This window comes from Pagrus major, chromosome 24 (genome assembly GCF_040436345.1).
Source record: "Pagrus major chromosome 24, Pma_NU_1.0".
Lineage (NCBI taxonomy): Eukaryota > Metazoa > Chordata > Actinopteri > Spariformes > Sparidae > Pagrus > Pagrus major.
The window spans coordinates 11,592,137-11,603,761 of NC_133238.1; the positions used below are offsets into that span (position 1 = coordinate 11,592,137).

Consider the following 11,625-nt stretch of genomic DNA (forward strand, 5'->3'; position numbering starts at 1 on the left):
ATCGAAGTTGGGCTCGCAGCTCTGACTCAGCACTTATGCATGTGGCCACTAAACAATAGTCCTGTCTGTAGTGGCTCTGAATGCAGAGAGGGCTGTCAAGTTCCTTAGTTAACCAAAAGAGCTGCTATCAGTCCTTACGTCCCCTTTGGCGGAAATGAGCGCCACCTCCGGCCTTGCAAAATAACCAATCCTTTGTGGTGTGTTTGTTTTCCTACAATGGTCTGTCTTATGAGTGACATACTGCAGCTGAAATCATCTGAAAAGCATCATATTATCTCTCTGACTTACTTCCCCCTGAACACACCGCTGTCTCTTTGTAATTGTTTCGAAAACACACCCATAAATACTTTACAGGTGCCAGGCAACCACATGCACACTGAAAACAAGAAAACATAACCACGCGCTGCTGATTTATTCTCAATGGTTTCTTTATTTTAAGTGGACTGACAATGTTTTGCCTGTGTCTGGTAAAAGTTAATATGTGAATATTGCTGTACAGATATCACCGGCATGTTTGAAAAGTAGGGTATGCTCCCCTGAACAGTCAATGGTTCATTTAGGGGACACAAATGCAAAAAATGATATAGCTGTTTTGTGTCTGAATGTGTACAACTATCAGATAGACTTATTATATGTGTGCAAAAGGAAAAAAAAACTACCTTATATGTGCAAAATGAGAATGTGAGTTTGTTTCTTTAAAAAATTCCTCTGTGAAAAGAGGGACATAATTGTTTTTTTTTACCCTTTTCTCTCTCATTTTTCACTTTTTTCAGATTAAATTCAGCATGAACACACAGTCCCTATCTTCTTTTAACAAGTGGGGAATTTTTTAGCCCGTAAACTAATCTTAACATCTGTCTTGTAACTCTGTTAGCCCGTCGTGATGTTACTGTCAGCTCTTGTACATGTGACTATCACCAGATGGCAAAGCAGTAAGAATGCATGACGTTTTAATGCTGATTGGATGCCTGGCTGGTTCGTATCACTCAAATGGACCCATCACTTAATGCAGGATATGTGCTGAGGAACGAATTGAAGCTATCAGAGGTCAGAGCATTGTCTGAAAGTGCTTTTATCAGTGGGTCAGAGGTCAAACTGTGAACCTCCTTTGACATAATGGGAAGCGTGTGCTACAGGCTAGCATGTGTTGTTGTTCTTGTATATTGAGTTTGCTCTCTACGTGGGACACGAGACACAGTGAGGGCTCACACACACCTACTGATACATCCACACAAACACACACTACAATAAAAAAGAGTCCAGTGTTTAGCAGTGAAGTCGTGTTGTGGGTCAGTTAACAGCTGTCAGCATCTGTTATCCTCCTGTCAGCCAGATGCAGGTCACAGAGTTGTAGCAGCTACTAAATCCCTCAGGGTGCTTTATACTGCGAGTATAGTTTCTGCTAGTTTAAAGGTGCAATATGTATGAATTTTAGCTTAAAGCATTAAAAAATGTACTAAAATCATCAAGAGAATGTGAAGAAATAACAGTTCTGACGTTATGTCAAATACATCTATGTGATGTTAGCATGCTAACCAGCTAGCCCCTTGCCTGGAAACCTCTTTCTCCCAGCGGTCCAACCTCCTGTGCTAGCAGAGTAAACGCCAATATTAGCAAGGTAGCCCGGCTAGCTGCATGGCTAACTGAGCAAGCGAGCCAACAGTAGCTGCAGTCATGGATGCATAAACAGGAGCAGTTAGCAATTATGGTGATATGCTGCCCCTGTTTTTTGGAAGTATGAATTCAACAAGTGGCCAATGCTTACATATTGCACCTTTAATATTTAAACCTGATTGAATGTTTTAGCAGTGTTTTGTTTATGTATATAGCAAACAGAGCAACATGAGCAAAGATTGCTGGTCAACTGCCCCTTTAATCTTTGAAAAACAATGAAGTAACTCCAATGAATATGGATTGAAGCAAACTATTTTGTTGGATAAAACTTTAGTAAATGATTACATTTATCTTTTATCGATTTGTTTTGACTTTTGTACTTTACAGTGCTCTGGATTTATTGGAAATGTTTGGATCAGATGAGTCGGAAACGATCCTCCGCAGCCACCAGTGGAAACACTGTAATACTAATGTTAATAGTGTAGCCTGAACTTTATCTGCAACTGTGTAGGCATGCAAAAAACCAAACAATTACTTATGATTAATTAATCATTATTTGCCTATGAATTAGAGTTTTGATTTGTAAAAAGGTAGATTGTGGTAAATCCTCCCTCTTTTAAAAGTAACATAATCTCTCTTTGGATTCCAATGTAGCTCTGCTCCAGGAAAACAAAGGCAGTAGATTATAAAAGAGCAGATGATTTATGTTGCATATCATGTGAAAACACAGTGTGTTGTATTATGGAGGACAAGACCTGGCATGCTCTCTGAGCCGCAGTGTAAAGGTTCAGGATCTGAGCTGTAGCTGCTGCTCAGGAGCATACATCTATCTCTGACTGCTTTAACTTATTCCCCTCCCTTTTTTTCCCTTTTCTCATTACCTCCGAGGGGTGTGTCTGTGCGTCCTTTTTTTTCTAAAAACAGCAATCTGCTCCTCGGTTTTGCTGACGTTGAGCACTAGATTGTTCTCTGTGCACCACTCTGCAAGGTTGTTATTTTCATCCTGATGTGAACTCTCATCTTGTTTATAATGTGGCCTTAAACCCACGCATGTGTGGACTTTAATTCTCATTCCTTAATTGTTGTCAGTCCGTGTTGGTTTGGGGAACAGCTTACATCCTAGAAATGGATTTTCAACAGGACGAACTGCCGGTAAAATAACAAAATCAAAGTACAAAAAGGAAATTCAGAAATCTGATCTGCCATTTACAGTCAGGAGCTCTGACTGAAATTAATGAAGTTCCAGTGAATTTGCGATCATGTTGCTCTCAGCATTCTTCCCTTCCTGTTCCTCATGTGATGAGTCTTTTTAAATGAACAGTGTGGCTTTACTTGACCTTAAATGTTTCATTTTTTTCTTTGTATTTCACTCTGTCTGTGTGAAAAGTGTCCCTATGTGTCTCTTCTGTGTTTTGTATGACTTTGGCGTCACAGTATTAAGGGAGTTTCCCTCAAAGGCTCGAAGTGTTACTCTTAGATCTTGTTTGTCATCTCGCTTCCTCCTTCAGCATCACCTTCTGTCCTTCTCCAGCTCTCTTCCTACAGATCTCGGTTCTCTTTTCTTTCATGTTTGATCCTATTATTTTTGAGCTGGAAGGTGGGAGCCACTTGAAAGTGTGTCTCCCTCCTTGCCACCACTCAACAGATGGCTCTTGCTATCCTTGAGAAATACGAGGAGGATTTTTTATAGTTGTAGTAACTTTTCAAAGACGGTCTCAGGGCTAACACTCCCTCTTGTTTTTGCCCTCTTCTGTCTTCTTTATTGAGCGAGAAGCGGTGTGGATTTACTGCAGGGATTTCCAAGTATTTGGTGTTACAAGTGAAAGACGTCCTGTGGCTAATGCTTCTCACTTTCTCTGTCTCAACCTCCACACTGTCATAGATCTACCTGGATTTTACCTGAAATATTTCCCGCGGCTAAAGCGTACCTTTAATCCCTCTCCTCTCCAGCATTCAGCGAGCAGCTCTGGCCATCTTAGAGCACTACTACTGTGACTTCCCAGTCCACAACCCGGCGCTGCTTTCCGCCTCCAAGTCCCGCGCAGCCAAGCACCTGGCCGGCCTCAAGGTCTACAACGTGGATGGTGAGTTCCCAGCAGCCCCCGCTGAGGGTGAGTGGGATGCTTTTTGAACTTCATGTTGTGTTTTGTCTGTGCTTTTGTTCTCTTCGTGTTCTGGTGTTGTGAAGGGCTGCTTTTCCTTCTTAATGCTAGACTTCTTGGACAAAATATGCCCTGTGGTCATACTACAATTTTTACTCCTTATAATCATTGTTACACAGAAGAGGTTGTTTAAACTTGATGCTACTTGATTTAGATTTTTGTAGCGGTGCAACTAACAGTTATTTTTTTCCGTTATATTTTTCCAGAGCCAAGTCTGATGCATTTAAAATGTTTTTTTATCTGACCAACAGTCCTAAACTTGAATATATTTAGTTGACAAAGGAAATCCTCATATTTGAGGAACTTAAATTGGGGAATTTTTGCCAATTTTGCTGAGAAAATAACTGAAAAAGTAAATAAATTATCAAAATATTTGCAGATTTATTAGGCCTATCTGTTGACTGACTAATTGTTGTCATTTGATATTTCATGCGTTAATACTTGATGACTTGGATTGCTCAGTTTGTCCTCCTTTAAAGGGTAACTCCATCAATTTTACAAATTAAAGTGTGTTTACAGGTCTTGGGGAGAATCATTGCATGTGTGAAAAAGTAGTTTCAAGCCTTTTGTGGCTCCAGAGGAAGCTACATGTAATCTGATAAATTGTGGGTAATGTAGGCGCTACGTTTTAAAAAGGAAGAAGACTGTGGAATAAAAAAGGTGATGTCTCTGGTTCTGCTGTATCGATTTGATTGTTTCTTTTTAACTGTCCATAATAAGTTAGTGTTATGGAGTGCAATGCTAAACCACTGGACTGCTTTGAAAACATGGTGCCTCCATTACCCACAATGCAACTTCCACTCAAACCACAAAAAGACTCCCTAAGACCTGTAGACCCATTTTTAAGAATTATAAAATTGGTGGAGTTACCCTTTAAATGAACATATTGGTTGTATCGGATGTTTATGCCCTTCAACTACAACTTGCATACAGTTAACACCACTTTTGAGTATTTCCCAAATCATACATTCATTTTAAATTCCTCCATTGATACTACCATTGATTTCCGTGTATTTCATCCACCTTTCAGGAACTTGAATCTTCTGTGCGCTTTTCTTTTACAATTGAAACAGTAACAGCAACTAGAGCTGAAAGTGATGCTTACTGTGTCTTCTCTTTAGCTCCAGTATTTGTGGGGTTTGCATGTGTTAGCCATGTGCTAACTGCGTGCAGTTTAACATCACAGGCATTTCAAGTCTCTGCTAGTTAATTTTCATACTGTACTGGAATGTGCTGAAACACAAAGCTGCCTGGAAGGAAGGGAATCAATCTGCAAAAATATCATAATTGGTAAAATTGTTGACAGCGCAGGTGATTTGTAGCTAATGTGCTACAACATGCAAGAATACAAGTGAGGTTATTTGATATGTGCCTCTGTGCTCCCTCTGCTGCATTTTGAGCAGGTGGGAACGAGATTCGAGCCACTTTTCAGCTGAAATTTTGACTTTCTCTTCTCCTTTATGTGTCTCTTTACACTGATGCTAACCTTTTAAGAAGTCTTTAGAGCTAAACTGAAAGCCTACCTTTTCGACAGTAAGTACATGCAACGCTGCTGCTAACTAAAGCACCCTCACAGGCTGCTGGAGTTCACTTTATAAAAGCTCTTGTCCTTGAAGCCAAACGACAGCCTCCCCCCCCTACACAGAGAAGCAATGTCACTGCTCACTAACTGTGGATGTACTCACTCTTCACTCTTTGCATGCCACAGGTTGATGAAAAAGTTCAGTGGAGCTCACAACAGCTGGCGGAATGTAACACAAACCCTCTATTAAATTGTCGCTCTCCCTTAAGTGTACTCAAGCTTCACTTATTTGCACTAACTTGACTCCCTCTTCGTTTTTTCGGCCTCCATTTGTCTCCCTCCTTTCTTCTGCCTCCTCTCAAACGGTCACGGAGACGGCTGATAAATCAATAGCTATTACGCTGCCCGTCTTGTCATTTCTCTCTCGTGTCTCATCCTCCTTCATTTTCATCCTGCAGCAGCCACTCAGGGACCTCTCCGTCCTCTCCGTCTCTCTTATCTGGAGCTTTTTACTTCCCACTCCTCCGTTCTTTCTGCAGCCGCACCGACATTGTAATAAACAAGACGAACTCAGGGACAGACAATAATCTCTCCTTGATTAAAGAGTGGTGAAGCTCTGAGCGCAAAGCGGCCGTAACACTCAATTACTCTGCATTCAAATGGATTCAGGTGATTTTATGATGCCTGACAAGCGATTTGGTTTCCATATTGGTTTCTCAGCTCGAGATATTGGGAATTGAAATTAATCCCAGCGGATAAAAGGTGTTTTCTGCAAAGAAATATGGAAGATATAAAACATGAGAAGAAATAAGTGATATAAAATAAGGGTTGCAGCGGTATTCAGGTCTTATGGTATACCATGAGAGGAAAATTGTCAGTTACCACACCTTGTAAACTTGTTTATCTACAGAAAAAGTCTGTATTGCTGTTATTAAAACATAAATAAATATATTTAGTTATTTATTTCAAGTTTATATCAAGTTTAATGTCTTTCAGAACATAATATTTTGTGAAATTGTAATAAACCTTTTTGTTTTCCTTTTCTTCCTTTAAATATCAATGTTACTAAAAATAATTATTATTATTATTACTAATATTAATATTATGCTGTTACTTTTTCTTTTACTCAATTTCTTGCTGCCCAAGTTGTTTTTCCTGTAGATACATTTGTACTCTCACTCAAGTAGTTGATTTGCTGACCGCAGCCTGTTGCAGTACTTCTTCTATCTGCCTCCGATGATATTTAATTTAAGTTCTTTGTTTGATGTGTATTTGTTTTGGCATTTTAAATCTTCCATACAGAAGTGGTTAAAAGCACACATACAATATTCTAAGTTTGCCCGCTCCTGACATCCTGCACACAGCTTTCAGCTGAACAATCCCTTCCATAAATCCCGTCTAAGTGCAGTAACACCGAGAGCAGGCTGTGCTGAAAACTCCCTCCTCTCCATCCATGAATTATTCTGTTCATGCACGATCCCTGCCCCTCATTAATAATTCACCAGCTCTGCCTTCTTTTAACCTGCATTAACACCAGGCAGGGTTCATCAGCAGCCTCCTAGCCTAATTCCAGAAATGTAAACTTTTGAAGTTGCCTGAGACACTCTAATTGGACGCATCGTGCCTCCTGAAGGCACCAAGTGGTTGAAGTAAAGGGAATGTTTGAATGTCAATCGCTGTATGAGAGTGAGCAGTGTGTGTTTCAGATTCTCCAATGATCACAGCGCTTGGAACAATTAAAAATTACGACTTTGTGTGACTAAGCTCCTGGGGCTTTAATATTGCTGGTGATAAAAGGAAATGGACCGAGGTTTATGTGCTGAATAATCTACCCCTCCACTCTAAAAGCACGTTGCATTTTATGTCATCACTTAAGACTTCCCTTCCTCCGTCTGTGTCACTCCAACTAAGAGAGACACACACACATTCAGTAACCATTCCTGTCTTATCTCTTTGTCATGACAGGTCCGGGGAACAACGCAGCAGCAGGTCTGGCCCACTCCCAGTCCAGAGCCATGATCGCAGCCGCCGCCCGCCGCAGGGACACCAGTCACAACGAGCTGTACTACGAGGAGGCCGAGCACGAGAGGCGTGTCCGCAAGCGCAAAGCACGGTAGGCATCTGTGGAGGAATATTTTTAGGAGTCTAAAATTGCACACTGGACATTAAATATTAACCCAGAAGTACTGTAGTCGCTTACATCTCAACAACCAAGCAACAGAGATAGGGACCAGAAGAAAAGGGGCATCGTTAGTGGCAGAATATTCCAGACAGGAGTCCCACTCATACCAGCTCGGAGTCAAACATTAACACTAGTATATCATAGCAAACTGAATAGGTTACTTAAAGCAGAACCGTTTCTCAAAGCTGCTATATTCTGTATTTTTTATTGAGAATAGATCACACATGACACCTGGCCAATACGTGAATATGTACAATACCTGTACACTCTGTGGTCAGTACCAAACAATAGATGGACACAGTTAGCAACTAGCTGATGAACATAGTGTCGCATTTAGTAGCTAAATAGCCAGATATATTTCTCAGGAGTTGGTGGAGACCAAAAACAGAGCTAAAAGAAAGTGAATATTGGACCAGGTTGGCAGAAACACAACTCCTAATGGATGCTAATGTCTACTACATGTGTAAATAGGCAACTGTTTAACAAGTTCTAGCTAAGAAGTTAATAGTCAGATCCAATCAGGCAATTCTGTGTTTCCTCCCAGACTGGTGGTGGCAGTCGAGGAGGCGTTCACACATATCAAGCGCATGCAGGAGGAGGAGCAGAAGAAGGCTCCAGGGGACGTGATGGACCCGCGAGAGGCAGCACAGGCCATTTTCCCATCCATGGCTCGCGCCCTGCAGAAGTACCTGAGGACCACCAAGCAGCAGCACTGCCACAGCATGGAGAGCATCCAGCAGCACCTGGCCTTCTGCATCACCAACAACATGACACCCAAGGTCAGAACGCATGACGGTCACATTCACTTTAATTTGTCTTGATTTGAGAAAGATTTGACATGTTCATACTAAATGAGGTGACTTTTTCTGAATTATTCTGTCTTCCCATCCAGGCTTTCCTGGAGAGCTACCTGGCCCCGGGTCCCACCCTGCAGTACAGCCGGGACCACTGGCTGGCCCGTCAGTGGACGCTGATCAGTGAGGCGTCGGTCACCAGCGGCCTGAAAGACGGCACCATCTTCCTGCTCAAGTGTGTGGACTTCAGCCTGGTGGTGACAACAAAGAAGATCCCGTACATCCAGATGTCGGAGGAATACATCGACCCCAAGTCACACAAGTTCGTCCTGCGGCTACAGTCCGAAACCTCCGTGTAGGACTCCAAACTTCTTCTGTTTTTTTATTCCTCACCCTGTTTCGTTGCTCTCGGATGTTTTCATTTTGGGTTTGCAGTTTTTATTTTTACTTTTTTTGGAATTTTTATATATTATATATGAATCTATATATATATATTACACACGTTTGAATATATTGATCTTTTTATGTTTGATTTGGATGACAGCAAAAAAGAGATTTGAGGCAAGATTACGCCCACGGAAGTTTGACTCTACTTTGGTTGTGTGCACATATGGTATGTGTGAGTTTATGCATGTGTGTGTGTGTGTGTGTGTGTGTGTGTGTGTGTGTGTGTGTGTGTGTGTGTGCGCGCGCACTTGTGTCAACACAATCACTCGTTCCTTTTCTGTTGGAGATGCTGTAGCCAAACGAGACGGGAACATTTGAGGTTTCTGACATCCCCACAGAGACTGTGTTGTCTCGGTCACTCCTTTATTTCCATGGGACAAACGGACAGACGGACAAACCACTAAGGACTTCGATGGTGTGACTTGGATTTTGATATTTGAAGCCTGATGGAAACACATGACAACTGTCCTGCCTGTGTTTTGCCGTCTCCTCTACAACATTTGAAAGTATAAGCTCTTGTGGACGTCAACAGATTGAGAATTAAATGGATTAAAAACCAAATTAAATGCATTTGACAAAAAGTTGAAACTCAATCAGACTTTGCATTAAATGCACATTTATGTAAGTTTATAAATGAAAAGAAAATGCCTAAAAAGGATGGAACATATGATCTCAGCCTACTCATAAAGGACTGTTTTCCTCATCACTACTTCAGGACATCTTTAGCGCTCCGGACTAACACTTTTCTTGACAGTTGAGATGCCAAACTCCAACCCGCCTCATGTCCAGCTGAAGGCGTACGGTAGCACCCATGAGTGCTAATTCTAGCAGCCAAGGCGAAGACGCTTTGAGGCTGTTTTTGGTGCGCGGTTCTTCTTCTCCAGGTGCAATGGAGCAAAATCCAAAATATTTCCACTCCAGTTGGGAGCAACACACGCATGCCATTAAACACGGAATGAAGCGGATCATAAGAGGCGCTCAGAGGTGGATACATGCCCGAAAACATTTGCCCTGCCTCATCGGTTCAATAACCTTCTCAGGGCTTTCACGTCTGCTGCATCTGCCTGACATGATGGGAAGGGAAGGCAGCGAGGAGGAGAGACAGAGATATAAACAGACAGAGATAAAAAGTACTACTGATTACTTTAAACAAGAACTCCCCCACTTTGTGTTACAGGCCAGAAAATCTAGATGCCATAAATTCTCATGTAAAAACTGGTTTTCAAATAAGCACGAACACTAACAGAGTCATGTTACACTCACCACTCACAAGAATAATGTTTTCTTTCCAGTCGTTTCTTCTTTGCCGTACTCCTTAATTAATGTTAAAGGTGCAGTATGTAAGAATTGGCCCCCTGTCGACTTCAAACTAAAAACAAATAGGGGGCAGCTAACTGCTGCTAACTGCTGCTGACTGTCGGTGTTCACGTCACCGTCACAGGAGCTTTAGGCCAGGACGGGCTGAAGCTAGCTGGTTAGCATGCTAACTCAACTAAAATTCTTAATTTTAGCACCTTTAAGCTACCACCAAGAAAATGCAACACTTCCTGTTGTTTTTCACATTAAAAGTCGACCTATAAAGGGAACGCTGCAAGACTTTTTTGCCTTTCTGTCTTTATATGAGGGCCAATCATTTGGATCATTTTTTGTTTATTTTCATTTCTGTCATGCCCGTGAAATTTACAGTTTTTTATCAGCTAGTCGCTACCCCTCATCATTGGATAGCCAATCGAGGGGAGTTATAAGCCTCCAGAATTCAATGCAGAAAGTGGACATGGTAGACATGAGTCAGTACCCTTTACATCTCACAGAAGTGTTGCCACTACACTTTTGATGTGAAAAAGAAGTGTTGGGTTTAATTCATTGTATCTTAAATATGTTGGGGTAAAAAAATCAAACTTCACACTCTTGCTGCACAGATGGTTCTTTTTTCTGAGAATTTGCAATGTTTAGAAATATGATTTCATCTTTCAGGGCTCACAGGGGCTGCTCGTATCACTAGAATACACAAAGGATGATAATGAATCAACACAATGTGTATCAGTAGAGAGAGCCGCAGCAGGGCGGAACCTCCCTCCCAACTGGACCGTCTGGTTTTCCTTTACTCCCTCGTCTCGCCTCTGTTGTCTGACAAACCAATCGCAGTGAATCCCTCGAGGTCAGCCACCTCAGTGGAAGACTCGGAGGGGATTTTTCTATCTCGTAAAGCCAGACGAAACAGTTAAATTAAGCTAACGGCACTTTTAGGTCCTGATGATCCTCAAATTTCACTTTGTCATAACCGATCCGGGTAAACTCACCAAAGTAGTAGAAGAGAATCACACTGAGCTCGGTCTTCTGTGGCTGTGAGCAGGGTTGTCCCCTGCTGCCCCCTGGCTGGTAAACCTGACAGTAACAGTCTGTCTGCTTGAGGCAGCAGCAACATGCTTTCACTGCAAAAAAACATTCTTTCACTGTAAACTTGTTTCTGTTAAATCACCTGGAAAGAAAAAACACTGCTGTTTCCTGCGTAACAGCAAATCTCTTTTTTTAAACACCTGCCACTGGTCGTATTTTGTACCTACTGACAGATGAACTTTGTATGATCCCAATGTGACTGTGCCTCCTGTTTTTACACTGTATCTATTTATGTAAACAAGCATGTATGTGTGTGTGTATGTGTGTATGTATGCCATTCCAGTTCACATGACCAGCCCCCCCCCCACACACACACACCTCACCTCCTCTACATCACCACCATCTGTCACGCTGTTGCCAGGTTACAGTCCTCCGTCATGGTTTGGTTTTTTGTGGGACAGCTTTATGATGAAGACGTGACATTGCAATGTAAGACGTGTTTCAGTTTCACAGCATTAGCATTTGTAAAGAAGAAAAAAATAAACATTTTTATGAACGTTTGTAAAA

General features: G+C 41.7%; 1 protein-coding gene across 2 annotated transcripts in view; it reads left to right on the forward strand.

Moving 5' to 3' along the window:
* Nucleotides 1–11,625, forward strand: part of LOC140992283 (vang-like protein 1) — a 51,184-nt gene extending 39,559 nt beyond the window's left edge. Inside the window, exons 6-9 of one of the 2 annotated variants that reach the window (XM_073462586.1) lie at nucleotides 3,565–3,725; nucleotides 7,264–7,411; nucleotides 8,025–8,259; nucleotides 8,373–11,625. In XM_073462586.1, coding sequence (XP_073318687.1) covers nucleotides 3,565–3,725; nucleotides 7,264–7,411; nucleotides 8,025–8,259; nucleotides 8,373–8,633 — 805 coding nt within the window. In that variant the 3' untranslated portion in view covers nucleotides 8,634–11,625. The remainder of the gene's footprint in view (nucleotides 1–3,564; nucleotides 3,726–7,263; nucleotides 7,412–8,024; nucleotides 8,260–8,372) is intronic. The other variant, XM_073462587.1, reaches the window with a different exon arrangement.